The sequence below is a fragment of the Ambystoma mexicanum genome, chromosome 6p (genome assembly GCF_040938575.1).
Source record: "Ambystoma mexicanum isolate Mex_15411 chromosome 6p, UKY_AmexF1_1, whole genome shotgun sequence".
Classification (NCBI taxonomy): Eukaryota; Metazoa; Chordata; class Amphibia; order Caudata; family Ambystomatidae; genus Ambystoma; species Ambystoma mexicanum.
Genome location: NC_090935.1, coordinates 107687937 through 107706452, shown reverse-complemented (window position 1 = coordinate 107706452; position 18516 = coordinate 107687937). Strand labels below are relative to the sequence as shown.

The 18516-nt window shown below is 43.0% G+C and overlaps 1 protein-coding gene across 4 annotated transcripts in view; it reads left to right on the top strand.

Moving 5' to 3' along the window:
* Positions 1 to 18516, top strand: part of LOC138511252 (protein unc-13 homolog B-like) — a 2171549-nt gene that overhangs the window by 1992455 nt on the left and 160578 nt on the right. For all 4 annotated transcript variants that reach the window (XM_069626798.1, XM_069626797.1, XM_069626799.1 and 1 more), the window contains 3 exons: positions 3656 to 3712; positions 11231 to 11311; positions 14651 to 14798. In XM_069626798.1, coding sequence (XP_069482899.1) covers positions 3656 to 3712; positions 11231 to 11311; positions 14651 to 14798 — 286 coding nt within the window. The remainder of the gene's footprint in view (positions 1 to 3655; positions 3713 to 11230; positions 11312 to 14650; positions 14799 to 18516) is intronic.

Sequence of the window (18516 nt, the reverse complement as noted above, 5' to 3'; positions counted from 1 at the left end):
GAACTTAAAGGAAAATGAACTGTATTGAATACCAAACTGAATGTAAATTGCGTTTTGAATGAAACATGTCATATTGAATGACAAATTGAATGGAAATTGTGATTTGAATGAAACCCCATTATATTGAATACCAAACTGAATGCAAAGTGCTGTTTGAATAAAATCACAGAAAATTGAATGAACATTTGAAGTTAAACCGACATATTGAAAGTCAGACTGTATGTAAGTAGCACTGTGAGCAGAACGAAAAATACGGAAATTCGAACAATCACTTGAGTAGTCTAACAACCAATGTGAGAAAGAACCATAAGTGTGTGGCAAGGAAAAAGCCTGATGAGAACTTATGGTGCGCGACCTGTAATGGGTGGACTGTTTGATCTGACAACAGCGCCTAGACCAGGGAGTTGCCTACTGTGAAGATCACTGCCATAAAAAATCAAGTCAAGGAGAAGCATAGGGCTTCCGATTGCGTGACCTGTGATGGGCGGACCGAGTGGTCTGACAACTGCTAAATGGTGACAAAGCAAAAGACATTGTGAATAAGCCACAGAGAACTGTGAATTCAATTCTAAAGTAAGCTAGAAGGCTGGTTAAACATACCTATTGTTTTGTTATAATGAACATTGAGCAAGTGGTAGCAGTATAAGCGCTACAGTGAAATAATTGGGAAGGGAACCCTGAAAACCAAAAGAACTGAGAAACACTGTCTTAGGGAAGCAAACCTCAGGACCTCCTTTTTATGTGAACTGTACTGTGTTGAACTTGGAAAGGAACCTCAAGACCTGGCATGACATTTTTGAGACAAGCAGCTACCAGAACTGTATTGAATTTGGGTTAGGGAGCCCACAAAGAACTTAGGCTGAGAGGAGCTGAGACCTTTCTTTTGAAAACTATTTTGCTGGCTAAGAAAAAAAAAACACACCATGTTTATTCTAGATGTGAGGACAAGCATAGGTTTTGAGACGGACAGAATTTTATTTGGATTTACAGACAGAGACTTCCCTTGGTTTTCTTTAGGCAGGAGAAATCCCTACCTTAATATAGGGCAGGTTAGGCCTTCGACCATCCTGATATTGAAATAAAACATTCTTTAAAACTGGAGTCTGTTGTCTGTGTCATCTCTCTTTATACCATACCTGCCTCGCACTGTCCGTGCATTGAAGCTTTTACCATTATTTTGTGTGCCCAAAATGCAACAAACCCTTCTGGGGAGGCGGGATGGGCAGAGTGGTATTTGACCAGTATAGGTTGCAATCTCGTCTCGATTTTAGGATTGGGCACATTATGAACTTGGCTTCAATGCACTGTGTGTTTTCCATATCCTATTCTCACTTTTTCATAATTTTGCAATTCACACGATGACTCTGAGGGCGAAAGAAGGTCTCTTTTGTGTAATTTAATACACATATGTTCCTGTTAGTTCACCTACTGTATAGCCACAGTGTATGGAGACAACAATCCTATTCTAGTGTATCTTCTTTAAAGTTCCCCTGAATCCATTAAGATCCTGGAACATCTGCATGCGATCTGATGGACGCCGCCCAACTTGCTCAGGCTGATGTGAAACAAGTCGCAGGTTCTGCTTAAGGTAATTAAATCATGAACCCCTTCGTTTTCCAGCACAGCTCCAGTTAGTCTTAGTGGCCTGTAATCTGGGTAACCTGTTGAATTCATTTTAGCAAAGAGTACAACCAGAAGCAATGCTTCAGTGCTGTAGATGATTCCCCAGGACTAGCGACGTGCAAATACTATTCCTGTAAACGAATACCAGTGATGTACCCATTCTGTGCTACCACCAGTCTTAGAAATAAGCATTTTACCAACCACTTTAACACCTTAAGAACAGTCAAATATTCAAAAAGGGACTAGAAATACTCTCTACAAAAATAGGGAAGGGCTGACACTTAGGAGCCCCTCCCCAATGCTTCCTTTTCTGGCTGTGTTTGGATTAGGAGTAATGCCTGATCTCAATCAGAAGCTTAAAGTAATGTATCTTCATTTAATTGTCTTTCTGGTTTAAAATAAACGTTACACACCCTGTATTATAAAGATATGGAAGCATAACACATGTATCAATCACAAAAATAATAGAAGACCATATTAACAAAAAACTCAGTGTATACAAATGAAATATGTTAGAATATTAGACATTTCTACTACTGATAATATTTAGGAAATCTTGTTATGCCAAACACAATAGATCCAATATTTTCTTTGTTATGTCCACATCTTGCAAATCATTTTAATCTCCGTTGTTCAGTCACATTGCTCTAGAATTAAAATGATAATACTCCCCTAAAAATGATCATGGGAATAAAAATAGCTTTTTTTACTCCCAAAAAATCATTTAACTCCCAACTTCAAAACAAATGGGCCGCATAATGTACCACATTTGGCACCGTCCCTATTTTAAGGCGCGCTGCCAAAGCACGGCTCCAATCGCAGTTACCCTCTTTTGGAATAGCATTTCAGATTGAAGCAACAACAAATATGAAAAATTGAAAGCACCCTCTGGTGGACCTTAACAGGCCGGTCTATATTCCTGATCCATGGATGACCACTCTGCTTCTTTCCTCTATCTCGTCTCTTTAAAACGCCTCAACTACTGATATTGTGTTTTTGGTAATGATGCGATACCTTTTGGAATATGTCACTATTAAATAAACTAAATGACTGCTCTAGTTCACCATCATAGGACAGCACCACAGGATTGACGCACACTAGATCACGAAATAGAAAAGGTGGTCAATACTCAGGTTTGTGTAACGCATTGTAAAACTGGGGCATAATATCCACCCCAGGAATCCTGGTAACATCAAATAACAGCAACAGGATTTCTCTACCGTCCATTAGGCCTATGCCTAATGGAGAAACAGTAATTGTGTCCAGTGATTGGTGCTGTGTTCCCCATAGAGTTCCTGTGGCCACCCTCCTTATTCTAGGGCCGGGTGGTGTCTGTGGATGAACAGAGTAGCTGGAGAAAAGGGGCACACTGCCCTAGATAGAAGTAAGGTGCATTCCTCATGTGTCCCTGATCTCCAGTTCCTGGCACCCTGCCATGGAGGCTAAGGGCCACACTACAGCAAGTACAAAAGGGGGCCTGAGAACACGCCTGAGATTAAAGGAAAGAACTATAGAACCGCTCCCTGGACAGCGCTATGGCGGCTGTAGTGTTCAACGATTGGTGAAATGGGGCTGGGCGGGTCCTACTATGCAAAGTGGTGAGCTTTGGTGGTGACAGAAACACGCAGGAAACTCCCTGCCCATATTAGTAATCACTCTGCCGGTGTGTCTGTGGCAGCTCAGTTTTCATCGGAAAATGTCACATTTTGCAAAACCACTTTTTATCTGCATCCAACAGCGGCCAAAATACTGTAATGTTCGTGTTCTATATACTTCTCTATACCGAACCATTATGTCTTATGTGTTTTTCTATGTGAGAGTGTTCCATTGCATCTTGCATTTGCTCCTTGTCTTTGTAGACACACTTTGAAAGCAGCGCAGTGGGTAATGAAAAATATAAAAATACAATTATTTGAATAAAATCAAGTCAATTCTGCTTTTTGTCACTGTCTGGATTTGTATGTTGCGTAATAATGACTTGTCCTCTTTCCACTTTTCTCTTTTTCACCTTTCTAATTTCATGCACTCACAGGGCACACAATTAATTTTCACTGCTGCTAAGGAGCTTGGACAATTATCCAAATTAAAGGTATTGCTGCTGCTGCTGCCTGTCTCTTGCCTGTTCTGCTTGTGGTGGCTTGCTTGTCTATAGTCTAATGCTTTAGTAATGTGTGGGTAGTGTTCCAGTGTGCATCCACTTTTTATGTTCAAATATTGTACTGTGAGTGCTGCGTAACGAGTTTCATATTCACACTTTCATGTACACACATACTGCATGGGGGTGTGTTGTCGGAAGATTTTCAATACATCTCAGAGGACAAATGTTAGAAGACCTGGTGAAGTCTTTCATAACCAACAACATTGTCTTCTCAGCATGTACTGCAAGTAGAAAGCTAATAAAGGTGTCAAATACTTCAACATGATTGGCCAATGACTAGGATGAATTACCAATGGGAAACCTGCCGGCTCACTAGCCCTAGACTTCTGGTGCAAAGTAAGAAGTCCATTCTGGAAAAGATTTGAGGGAAACACAAGAGAGTTGCCAAAGAGCGGATAGCCTGTGTGATAACAGCCAACCTATTCTCCCCACACAGTTAGCCCCCACTTCCCTCATGCTTCACCAAGTATTGTGCCCTCAGCCTCTTCTTACAGGCCTCCTGAGGTGTCCATCCCTGCACATGGATTTCCCTTAGCCCCTCTGCCACTAGTTCCACAGCTGCCTCTTCTGTCTTCCATGTCTTCTTGGGTGTATATCCAGCTCCTCCAATGTTTCCTCAAGTGTTCTGCTACCAAACACTCCTTTACACATGGCACCCATGGTGTCCATCTTGCTACATGGTTTTCCCCCTGGCCTCCACTGGTGTCCATCCGCTATCTCTTCTTTTCAAATGCCTCCCGGTGGATTGCCCAAATACGTGTTCCTTCTCACAGGCCTTCCCGGTGTCATGGTGGGTCAAGTGAAACTTGAAGTCTGACAGATTATACAATAATTTAGAACTTCAAGAGTAAGTAATGAGGAATGCCAACTTGGGAAAGGAGCTCTACATGAACTTGTGGTTGATGCAAATCTGCCATTTGTCACTGGTCTTGATCATCCCTCGGCTGACCAATAGGAACTTTGTAATACAATAGAAAGTGTTTTGATTTTTTTGGGAGATTTTTAAAATGTATTTGGAACCCTGTATTGTCCATTACTTAAACCCACTATTACAATGTATGTTTAGTGCTTAAATGAAGTTGGAATGCTTGTTACAGAGACCCTTGATAAAATGATTTATTTTATATCAATATTATATAGTGTTAACATCACACTACAGTAATCATGTACGCTGAAAAGTAAAAACATGATCAGTTATTTACCATAGCAAAATATTAATGTACAGAACCCAGAAAGAAATGTTTTGAGCACCCCTCCATCCTGCGGTCCAGAGTTCATAATTCCAGGGCTACAAAGAAGGGACTTGGAGAGACCGGTGCTGGAAGCACAGACATTCTTTTACCCCCACATTAAGCCTTTTATAAACTAGTCTGAATGGAAAAGCATGACCGTTTTTGGGACCTAATTTCAAATGGCACTAATCTGTTTAAACGGACAAGTAGAACACTACCTTAAAGAAGAAGTGAAACTGAAGCTACATAACCAATTTTTTTGCTTCTTCCAGAACGTAACTGTCGGCCATTTTGAGGTAGAGGAGCAAACAATAGCGTCTCCAGAGAAAGATAAAAGTTTATTTTTTAAAGAGAGCATGGAGTCAATGTTATATACTACTAGTTGTACAATTAAGTGATTACACATGCCCTGTTGATGTACGGCAATATATCCGAGAGAGTCTTCTACATTTCCTCTCGCTCTCCCCACTAATCTGACCCAACTTTAGATCCTCCAAAGTGCCTGGGGACCAAGCAAACGGCTGCTGTGCATGTTATCAATCCCATTAACACAACATAAAATACCACTGAAGCCAGATTGAAATGCAACCGGTCTGAGCACTTTGGGTTGGATGAGGGTGAAGTATAATGAGACCTACAGTAGGTCATGCAAGGGTGTGGAAGGGGGAGACTGACACACAAGTGGCTTGATTGTTGCTAAAGACTTCTATAATAGAATAAAATTGAACCTCTCTGAAGACCTTGGGGATACCTGTATGATCTTGCAGTGAGCTGTGTGAGGAACCTGGGGGCATCCTCCCATCTACACCCCTTGGATCTTCATCTCAGGTGGCCAGGGAAGGACCATTGGTTTTGGATCCTGACCCTTGGGGTGGGATATGCGAGGGAGGATCACCTGGATTGGGAGTCCTCCAGGAGCGGAGGAAGGGTGTCTTTAGGTGCAACATGGTATCCCCTTTCCCTTGTAGGTTATTACCACTCTTCCCCTTTGTCACACATTCCACATATATCCCATTCAGGTCCCTTTAAGACTGGGACGAGGAAGAGGCAACTAGGAGGAATGCACACTTCCACCTATGCACACTACTTTGGTACTGGGTCAAGGGAGTGGACTGCAGAACACCATTCTGAAAATCAGGCATGTCCGGTAATAGAGTTAATTGTAGTTAGGCAAAGGACTTGCACCAGCATCCCCTTAAGAGGCTACATGTGTATATAAAAGGGAGTGACCCACATGAGAGGGGTGAACTGCCTGGGAAGCCAGGACGCCATGGAGCAGGCTGGAGAGGAGAAGCCAGTGAAAATGACGTTGTCGGCTGATGGAGAACTGGAAGGACGCTGATGTTGGAGAAACCTACAAAGGGTCCAAAGCCCTGCAGAGCTCAGAGCTGTGTGCCCCCAGCTGCAGCTGGGGGACACAGAAGCTGCCACTTCACTGCAGGAGGCGCAGCACAAATGTCAGGAAGAGGCGAGCGTGGCTCGCTGGTGCTCCAGATGTGACAGTGGAGCGAGCTCAAGCAGAAGAGGATGGCTCAAGCACTCAGAGGAGTTGCTGCATACCGGTGAGTGACATGGAGAGAGCACTTGATCCGGGACATTCCGGGGGGCTTAATCTGGGCCAAAGAAAGGAGTGAACTAAGAAATGCATTTAAGGAAGGAGTAAGGAGACCCGAGGGACATTAGGTATCGAGAGAATTAGTAAGTACTTAAACAATATTGAATATCGATCTAAAGAAAAGTTATGCACAAGTGAAATGAAAATACTGCACAAAATGAGAGAAAGTGATGTGTAATTACAAAGTGATCTTAAGGAAAAAGCTTTTAAGAACAATTTGAAAGTGAAAAGCCAAGTGAAAACCAGTAATGAGAATTTGTGAAGCCCTTGAAAGGCAAATAAGGACTGAAAAAATGAAACAGGAGGTTGCATGTTTAAACATCACTAAAATGAAATGAAGCGATCATCGCATGCTAAAATGTACTTGAATGGACATCGATCAAAGAAGAAAGCAGCCAACTCGTGTAAGAATCTAGTTGTTGCACCAGGCCATGATCGATTACGGCTTAACCAAAACAAAGTAAAATCTTTGGTAAAATCGATGGAAGAAAGGTTAGTTGATGAGAAAATTGAATATACAACTCTCTTAGAGACATATCGAGAAAAGCAAACTGCGAGGTCAAGGCCTAACTTCATAAAAACACATGCATAGGACTTCGAGATTGTCTCTAGGAAGAAAGAGCTGACCAAAGCAATAAGAAAGCTAAAAAAAAAACTCATGCTAACAGCGAAAGAGAGAAAAGACAACTGAAACAAACTTTACAAAAATTGGCTGATCAGTCACAAACACGTAATGCTGCAACGAGATGCAGAAGTAATGATGGAAACCATAGCCAAAAGGAACACCAACGCATTCTGGGCCTACTTAAATAACATAGCGACACACAAGGGGCAGTAACAAGAAACATGGTGTCTGAGAAGGCCTGGGTGGAATACTATTCAGACACATTCTATAATAAAAATGCAATGCCCAGCAAACCATTAGACTCGAGTAGTGACTGATCAATCAAAATTGACAAAGAAGACATGTACAGAAACATCATAAGACTTAGCACATCAAGAGCCCCAGGACCCGTCGGGCTAACAAATGAAGTCCTAAAACAAAACCCAGACTATGGACAGACTTCTGTCATACTCTATTTATTTCGATCCTGCAGGAGAGGAAGATTCCTACCACCTGGCGGAGAGCTATCGTCATGCCGATTTTTAAAAAAGGCAAACGCACAGATCCAAGAACCTATCGCCCAATAGCTCTCCTGGATATGGTGGGAAATAATTTTGCTACGCAGCTCCAGGGTAAACTGCTAAAATGGATTCATGAATCAAAACGATACGACCCTAGGCAAGCAGGTTTTGTTAAGGCATAAATCTGGCAATCATAGATTTTCTAAAAATGGAAGCCATCCGACAAAATAAAAAGATCTACATTGCGTTTGTCGATCTGTCCAGCGCATTTGACACTATAGACCGTGAAATGCTCTGGGACAAAATGAAGAAATGTGACTGTTCAGAAAACCTACTAGACCCTATTAAAGAACTACACACTGACACAGAAATTAAGATCAGACTGGATACCGGTGGGACTCTTAGTGAACCAATCAAAACAAACCAGGGTGTAAAGCAGGGATGCCCATTGGCAGCCACTATGTTCGGCCTGTTCCGGTCCGATATTGGAGACTACTTGGGAGCAGTAAACTCTCATCCAACTAGAATTAATGGAATGTGCGTAAATTGGTTGCTATATGCAGATGACATCGCACTGCTCGATTTAACACCAATTGGGCTGACAAGAAAGCTAAAGGCCCTAGAAGGATATGTGCTAAAAAAGGAATTGAGAATTAACCCCGCAAAATCCAAAGTAATAATTCTTCAAGACCTTACACAAACCAAAACACAAGCCGATTTGGAAATTAAATAATGAAAACCTGAGTTCTGTAAAAAAAAAGGCCAAATACCTTGGCATGTGGATTAACAGCAATATAAATGATGCCCCATTGGCCGAGAACGCCAAACAAAAATGCAAACAACTAGCATGTCAGGGAATGACTATAAATGAAAAGTATGGAAAATTCTCCTTGCTGCCTGTTCTGGCCCATTACAACCAAAAAACTGTGTCTACTCTAATTTACGGAGCAGAATGTGCCTTAGGAGTAACCTCGAATCTATGGGGCCAACTGGAAAACCAATATTGGAGGCGTGTTCTACATCTACAAAAAGGCATATCTAGTGCATGTCTACGGTATGAGCTAAACCTAATATCCATGAACGCTCATGTGATATGGAACATGCTGTCTGTCTACAGGAAAATAATCATTGACGACTGCACACCTCAATTTGTCATACTACGAGACACAACGAAAGGAAATCAGGAATCCCTATTGATAAAATGGGCAAATGGATGCAAAAACCATCTTGCTGAGATAGGCGCTGACTTGGAAACTTTAAAAACCAACCCGAACAATGTGAAAAACAAGCTAGGGGTACGAGATTGGTGTGCAACGGTAGACGACAGAAATCGCCACAAGTTGATGAAAGATGCAGCAAGCGAAGGGAAAAAAATCAAAAAAAGCAGCTGCAATATGTGTTGAAAACAGCTAATGCCAGACATCGAAGGATGCTCTTGAAATTTAGACTCAACCTCTTTGATACAATGACAAGTCTGGCTCTGAGATTTCAAAAACCGGATGCAACAGTTAGTTGCCGATTCTTGTAGTCAATCAATACTCCACTTTATCTGGAGAAGAGCTATGGTTGAAATTTGCAAATCCAAGAGAAAAAGACGTCTTCGGCCTGTCAAACTGTCTGTATAAACTAGAAACCATGCTAGCAGTTTAAGACCGAGAAAGATCGATTTAAGAACTGGAACTAACAGAGAGGCAGAGATGTTGAATATGCAAACTGCGAAATCAACTAAACAGACACCGACTTGAAGAAATCATGGCAGCCTGATAACCGACATGAAATTGCCAGGAAGAATGTGTCAGTTTTTGTGTGCAGTTGCTCCTTTTCATGGGTGGAGCGACTTTTGAAAACTGTGCTTCACATGACTGTTCTTTATCTCTCTGCCTTTGTAAGATGTGTATGGAGGGATCATAAATCTTTTCAAAAAGTTTTTATAAATTAAATGAAATAAATAAAAAAAATAAGGACTATTGGTTAGTGTGAAAGCGGGATAACAAGGAGTAAATTCAGCGAAGGGAAGCGATTAAAAGGCACTTGTAGGCAGAGTCAAGTAACTGCCCAGAAGAAACCAGAGAGTAAATGGACTAAGGCCATAAGTGTAGAAAGGAAAAATATGGAGGCCAAGTCGTCCAATGAGAATCGATGAACATTATAAAGTGCCATAGGTTATTGGTTGCGTGACCTGTGATGGATGAACTGTGTGGTCCGACAACTGCGACTATACTGAGTAACCCCTACTTGCAGTGAACCACAGAAAACAAGGAGATGGAAGTTTTGTTTCATCATTCTGGATGTGACTAAAAGAGAAAGAAGAACCAAGTGAATGGCGAGGAAGCCTAAAAGAATACCATTCATAGTGAAAGCTAACAAAGTTGGATTTACTGTGAACTGTGTTGATCTTGAACCCTGAGGGTGTTTGGAACTTTGTTGAACTTGGGGAAGCGAGCTCCAAGACCTTTTTGTGGAACTGTTTGGAGTATAAGGAAGAAGAAGCTGAATACCCACCAGAAGCTGAAGAAGCTCAGAACTGTACTTTGGTTGCTGACATCCCTACACATTGTATACATTTAGTTCTGAGGGCAAGCAGGGACTGTGGACAGAGAAGGACCTTTAAGTTGAACTTTACGACACAGTCGATCCTTAGTTTGTTTAGGTAGGGAAATCCTACCTTCGCTTAGGGCAAGTTAGGCCTTACTCCATCCTGACATTTGAGAAATAAAAAGCTATATTTTAGAAATGTGAATCTGTTGTCTGTCTAACGTCATGATGCCTTCACAGCTGCCTCTGGTCCCCTGTGGATACACATGAGCCCATCAACCTCCTCGAACTGTGTGCATTTTGCTTCTCTCTTTTCTCCCGTGTGGTCATCTGCTTCTAGATTTTAACAGACAACGCCATGGTCCTACATTCCGCTGTGCAGGGAAGCAATGGGAATCTGGTTCTATGGGTTGGAGAATTACACATTTCCCTGTCGGCAGTCCAGCTGGCCGGAAGGATAACATTGCCGCATGGGGCATGACCTTATTCCCCCCCTGAGGAAGAGGTCTTCCTTAAGCATGTACTACACCATGTCGTGTCTTCCACCATAATGTTCTTAAATCATGGTTTCAGGTGTAGGAATCCATCACCTTCATCTTAATAAGCCGTGGGTCTTGGGAACAATCACATTTTAATGTAATTTTGGGTGGCTTCTAGATTAAAAAAGGATTGCAATATATTCACCAGTTCATACAGGAAAGACTGCAAGGTTGCAAATAAATTTGATCGGTGTGGTTATCCAATGAAGTGATGAATGCAAGTGGGCTAGGCCTTTGATTTCCTGCATTCATCTCATGCATTTCTGTCCACACTGTCAGATAGAATCCAAATGGCCTGTGAATGCTCCCCCGTAGAACATGTATGATGTGGTGCATCCTTCCCACACACATGCTCCCAGAATAAAGAATATGCTGCTAATGCCCAATGTGATTGGTGTTTTAGGATCACATGGTGCGTGAGGAAACCAGAAGTCTGACTCCGAAGCAGTGTGCCGTGATGGACCTTGCCCTGGACACTATAAAAGTAAGCAAGCCCTGGAATTAGCCACCTGGGGGGGCACTGCCATGACTAGAAGCAACTATTAGAGGTCCCTATATTATATGGGATGGATATCAAATATCAACACGTTCTCTTGCATTGTATTTGGCTGTCATTGAGTCCCTGTAATTGCATGTCTGTATGTACATAGCTATGTAAGGACTTCTGAGTTCTTTAGCATGGATCTATGTGATTACTGCGACCCCCAGAAGTCCGACGGCTGAAAAGGCTGATTTTTTTTTCTTTTTTTTCCCCAACCCCCCTTTACACCACAAATATATGCCGTGGGAGACCCTTCCCCTGCAGCTCCCCCATCCTTATATTATATCCCATACCCACCCACACATACATGTGATGTACAGGGGGGTCGAAGAAAATAGAAAAAGTTGGAATTTTCAGCAGTCGGAATTCTGGAGGCAATATTTTGGTATATTTCACTTTAGCACACATCTAACTGGCGAATAACTGCAGAGACCAGCAGGAGCTTTCGGGTACCTGGACTCAGAAAAGGGAATTTGCTGAATAGTCGTCTGTGTGATATCATGTTCCATATCAGCCATGACGTGTGTGATAGTAAGACGTTCAAGACCAGACAACTTGAGTGACTGTAACACCTTCACTCTAGTACTGCACTTGTAGCTCTCCTTCAACCTATGTATGTAGTGTTAAGGGCCCGTGGCTTCTGATTTTCACCTTTGCTATCATAGTCCATTGTGAGCCACACTGCACGCTTTAGGACTTTGTGCCACACGTGCAGTTACTCAAGCGGCCCCTATGGCATTCCCCCTTTTGTCATCTCAAAATGTGTCTATATAGTTTCCTGATGAGATTTGGTGCTGCTTAAGTGCTGTGATATAACTACTGCCAGCATGGTACTACACATCTTGTGAGGGGGAGAAATCTGCACTGAGATTAACTGTTATTTGCTCATGGCTGCTCTGCGGACCCAGCTGCTCTGAAGACAGCCAGAGTAATTATAATTGGCGACTGCCCCTTTTTGCCTCTGTTGGAGGCACCGGCTGTCCCTTTCCCTGTGACGGCCATCTTTTTTAACGGGAGCTTGTCTACCCCAATGCAGGCGCAGCCCATCTCCTGTAAACAAGTGTCATTTCATTGAACTCTGAGGTGCGAATGGCTATCACCCACTTGTGGGGGGTGGGGTGGAACATGGCGGGTAACGGCTCATAGCCCTTGCCGAGGTACTCGCTTCGCTTATGCCTGCCTGATCTCGGGCTGGCAGGCCCTTAACGACCATGTCCGACCCCAAATGTGGCAGTGATGGCCGTATGAAAAATGTATGAAAAGAAATTACGATATAGAGCCTATCTGTGGTACACCAGCTGTCGGATTTGTAACCCACCTGCACAATAGCATCGCTCTCTCCATCTGCGGGGTCCATGGCATCCCACCTGCACAATAGCATAGCTCTCTCCATCTGCGGGGTCCATGGCATCACACATATAATCCTTTGTTAAAGACTCATGGACTGCCCTGTTTTGTACCAAAACCTGTCTCCACACTGCACTAACAGGTGTTCAGTGTATTTATCCTTTTTTTAAGTTATTTACTGAGCAAATCAAACACACTTCCGGTACCGCCTCCTATATCTGTTCATTCCGGTATGCATACTCTTTAATCCATTTATGCTCGTGTGCCCATACGGTGCCCTGAACCCACTTTGTCAATCAAACACATCAAGACTTTATATGCGAGTGTCCTGTTCTCATTTATCGTGGATTGAGTTTTTGAATCGTGAACCCGTGGCATGTTCGATTTTGATGCCCAAATCCATGCACCCACACCTTTCTGTCCCTCCCCTACCTTTATGGGTTGCCAAGTTCACACTTCTTACGCAGAACCTGGTGTTTAAAATTAATTATTGAAAAAACGGTCAAAGTAGTGAGTCTGACATGATTTATCACACCTGGCAAGCGTGCGGGGGAGTGATGACCAGGTGGAAGAAACAGACAGTGTTTACACAGCTTTGACTTGCTGTCTCTTAAGGGCAATATTCCATCTCTTTATCCTTCCATGACTCCTTATCACTGTCTTCTGCCTCCCAATGGGGTTCCTGTCGAACCACAACTGGTGTGTGAGGCTGCTTAGAACCTCTTTCAAAGAGCCAGGGACCATCCACTCCATGCAAGAGCTTCCGGTTCCGGGTTGGGCTTCATTAGTCAACCCCCTAGCCACTCCTTTTCCTCCTTCAGATACATTTGACATGTGGTTTTTTGCTTCGTGCACCCTGTGTGGATGTCGCCCTTCTCTCATGTTGCTTGTTTGTTCCTGATTTTTCTAACAAGTCACAGTGCTTCTCCATAATATCTTCTGGTGTACGGAAGCTGCCAGGTCTATTTCTTTATCTCCCCTCTGTCACCCCACACATTCCCTTTCCTCTAGGTGTCATGCCAGCCACTTCCATTCTTGAGGACATGACAGTGCATTGGTTGTGCCATTCATATCTTTTAATGATGGCAACCAATATGAGAAATTGAGGGTCAGGCTCTTGGTTGGTTCCACTTAATACCAAAGAGATGGTGACTCCCCATTAAACCTCAATGTTTCTCCGATTTGAAATCTGGTTAGTTTGTCTGTAGTCCCCATCTTTCATTGACAGCCACGTAGGAAGCTGGAAACCCAGTAAATCAGCATCTTCTTCCTTCTGTCACCTCAAAAGCTGGTCAGCAATGCCGGCCTCTTCCTTTAGCCACCTCAGATGCTAGTCAGCTATGCCGGCTTCTTCCTCCAGCCACCTCAGATGCTAGTCAGCTATGCCGGCTTCTTCCTCCAGCCACCTCAGTTGCTAGTCAGCTATGCCGGCTTCTTCCTCCAGCCCCCTCAGATGCTAGTCAGCTATGCCGGCTTCTTCCTCCAGCCCCCTCAGATGCTAGTCAGCTATGCCGGCTTCTTCCTCCAGCCTTCTCAGATGCTGGTCAGCTATGCCGGCTTCTTCCTCTAGCCCCCTCAGATGCTGGTCAGCTATGCCGGCTTCTTCCTCCAGCCCCCTCAGATGCTGGTCAGCTATGCCGGCTTCTTCCTCCAGCCACCTCAGATGCTAGTCAGCTTTGCCGGCTTCTTCCTCCAGCCCCCTCAGATGCTAGTCAGCTATGCCGGCTTCTTCCTCCAGCCCCCTCAGATGCTAGTCAGCTATGCCGGCTTCTTCCTCCAGCCCCCTCAGATGCTGGTCAGCTATGCCGGCTTCTTCCTCTAGCCCCCTCAGATGCTGGTCAGCTATGCCGGCTTCTTCCTTCAGTCACCTCAGATGCTGGCCAGCTATGCCTGCCTCTATAGCTAGATGATGGATATGCTCTGTCTCTTTTTCAGCAATACTTCCATGCTGGTGGGAACGGCCTGAAGAAAACATTCCTGGAAAAGAGCCCAGATATGCAGTCATTAAGATACGCCCTGTCCCTCTACACCCAGACCACAGACACCCTCATCAAGACCTTTGTGCAGACGCAGACCGCTCAGGGTAAGTCTTGTCCTTTCTCATCTGATAAATTCTTAGCATCTTTATGGTTGGTAGTTTAATGCCGCTCACCAGGTCTCGTTAGGGGTTGAATTAACGTATTGTTTAGTTCGGCTTTGTGTGAGAGTGAAGCGAGTGATGCCTAAGTGTGCGAGGCTGGGTGCTTGGTTTGTGGCATCTATCTGCCTCATTACAAGGTGGGTGCTGAAACCCACCAAGATACCACCAAATGGAATTACCTTCCCACCTCTTGGTCTGGCGATATTACTGCTGGATTACAGGTGGCGGTTTGGTGATGTTAGTCCCCATTGGCGGAGTCCATAGGGATTTAGGCGATATTACCACTGGCAGTATTAACACTGGTGGTAATACCACTGAAATTGGTGCATTTTGGCAGTAAGGCAGCGAAATTTCCTCCAGCAGGTTCCTGGAGGTTGTTCCTCCACTTCACGGCAAACCTTTAATCACCACTGATTTTTCCTGCCCCACCGAACTCGTAATGAGGCCCCATGACGTGGCATCTATTCATTCTTACCAATATATCTTTTTTATTTTTAATGATGTGTCTACTCGTTTTGTGACTGGTCAAACTAGTGTACACTAAATGCCAGCGAATCATGAAAACAGCTGCATATAAATCTTCTTGGTCTGTGGACAGCATTGTGCAATCTTTCTGCCTTTAGGTGATGCCCTGACGAAGAGTTGGGTTCAAGCAACTTCTAAAAGTCATGAAAGATGGTGACAGACAGAGGGAGGAAGATGGTTTTAGAGTGTGCAGGCAAGAGTAGTTAATCGTGTACTGCCACCTGCCACATACTCTGGAATGCAGAGACAGTCAAAAGCTGTAGACCTTCAGAATAAAGTTCGCGTAGTGGGCGGGTTTGCACCAGCAGGGCCTGCATGCACATACATGCCAGCTGTACACTAAGCACGAAGCCTGCCAATCAATCTCATTCAGTGATGGCCAGGGCCCCTGCATTTTTAGGATCTGAAGCCAGTGGCTTGCAGAATTCTGTACTCACTGTTGATGGCTAATCTGATGAGCAGGAAGAATAGGAATTCATGTCTTTGAGATAAGAGCTCACTTGGGAACTCACAATATATGGAATATGTGTAGCCGAGTTCCTATAAAAGGTCACTAAGGTTCAAGGTGATTTAGAATATCCTGTTTACATCCGGAAGGGGGTACTTTAATCCTTATAATGCATGGCCCTTTGCTTAACCTAATGTAAGAGATCTTATAGTTGTTAATACATGTAATTAGTGTTGAATTGGTTTGGATTTAAAAAGAACTACTCGTGTTGCAGAAAAACAGTCTCGGCAGTTTAAGAAAATGCCTTTTTTAAAGCGTGTTGTGCTTTTAAAATAAGTAATGACGCGATGCTAGATTCTTGCTGTGATGGGTTTCAACCCCAGTAGTGCACAAAATAAACATTCTACCAGAACCAGTTCATAGCGTCAGTAAAGGGTGCACAGAAGGGTATTTTGCAGAAAAGGGATTTGAAATGTTTGTATGGGCTTTAATCGAGAGCTGCTGTGACATCTGGAATTCTGCTCTGTGCTGGCTCGAGCAGCAGGTATTGGTGTCACAAAGTAAGTGTAAATAACAGGAGTGATGTCATTTTCCTATTACAGGTCAGTAGTGATGTAACAACTAACCTGTAATAAGCTGGGGCAAAAGGCAAAAGGCAGAATGGAGTGTGGTAGTTTAAGTTGATAGCACAGCGGTCAAATACCCTTTCTATCTCAAGGTTCTATTCTAATATGTGCATCTAAAAACAGAAAGGGTCCCAACCATACACTCCGAGGCGCCCCAACCCCAGAAAAGTAGTGGGAGGTGACTCATATTTTAAGTCATTTGCCAATAAATGTGTTCAGTCTAAAATCTGAATTAGAATGGTCTCCAATTTTTTTGCTCATTGCAACTCTTCAGTCTTATGTAGCCTTAGCCCCTCCCCGACAACAGAGAATATATCCTGCTCCACATTGTTTGCAATAAAACCTGCATTTTGTGTTCATAAAAAGCAATTTTTTTTCGATGACATTTTTTTAACAGCTTTTTTCTGAAAAAACAAATCAAAAACTTTTTTTTTATATTTATGGGGCGGTTCCTCCTTCCACATCCCTCCTCCCCTACTTATTTACTACCTCTTCCCCACCCATTTACCCCTTATGTCCCTTTACCCTCTGCCCCCCATATTTTCCGATGAGTTTTTTTCAGCAAAGAACTGTCTGAAAAAACTCATCGGAAAATAAAAACGGGCGATGTAACAAAGTCAAAACATCGTGCACATATGAAATGGAACTCAGGTGATGGTCCAGAAATGGCTCAATGAGTGGCTTCAGATGCATACAAAAAAGGGAGCGAGCAAACAGTCCTGAAGCTCTTCACATGGCATCTTTTAGCTCCAGGTAAATAGCTCACAAGTTAAGTGCTCTCCTTAGATATGGGGCTATGCTGCATGTTGCAAGTTCGAACCCTATGGCAGGACCAACTTGGCCCTTCATCCTCCCCAGTCAATACATTGAGCGTCACTAGATTGGGAAATAATACCTGTTATTTCAATCCTTAAAAGCTGGAGGAGTCCCGCAGAAAGCACTATATTAAGAAGTGGAGTAATTGACGCTGATCCACTTTTTTTTTGTGCTCGCCTCGGCCATCTCCCATCTAGGATTGCAATACATCGAATCTCACAAAGAGCTCAAGAATGTGGGCACAGCCAATAACTTGCATTAGCCAATGCCAGTAAGTCATTGTTTGGACAGTTTTTCTAAAATCCAACTAAGGGCTTCGTAAAACCATATCTGAGACAGTACATAAGCTCCACTCTTAGTATAAGGCTGTACCACCTGATCATGTGGTAGCATTGACAGATCAGCTAGGCTGATCTTCGGAGGGAGAGAGTGCTGTAGATTGGTACAAAGGAATTGTAGCATACAGATGGTCCAAAGAAATACTGAAACACTATGTATTGTAAAAAAACAAAGGGTTTATTTAAAAATAAGTAGGCCAAGAGAACTCTTGGTTAAGTAAGTACTGTAACATCACATAAAACACAATCATAAAACCAACTCAATACTTATGGTATGCAAACAAAGATATAACCTTATTAAGAGGAACATGAAGCAGGTCAAGGTGAGTCAAACCTAGGGTTATACATTCAGGATAGTAATACACTATTCTTACGGAATAAGACCAGGTTAGATATACCTTTAGAATACAATCAGTATTACAAGGGTAGTTGACCCTGTCAGTCATGCAGTGACACTCAGTTATGAAATCACATAATAAACCAACCCTGTTACAAGCATACACCTTGCAACAATACTTTTTAGAACTCGGCTCAGAGCTAGTAAACAACTCATATACTGTCTGGAAGGGCCTCAAGCTACCCAAGGATAAGTATGAACACTCAACTATTTTTGAATGTACTAAGCAGATCAGGGAAAGCAAAACCCTATTACACTTTAAGAAAGACGCAATGTATTTTAAATAATTGACGTATTGGCACATAACTATCTTTTATCGTATAGCTAGTTATACTTTTAAGAAGTGTACAATACAGTTTCTAAGGTAAGAACTTTATGAAATAGCACCAAAGAAATTCAGGGAAGCACAACTCACGGTTACACGTTTAGAAGAGCAAGAGCAGCAGCCATCATTGTAAGACCTATATACTTTTTAAAGGATCCTCTAGCTACTTAAAGGTAGGTATAAACC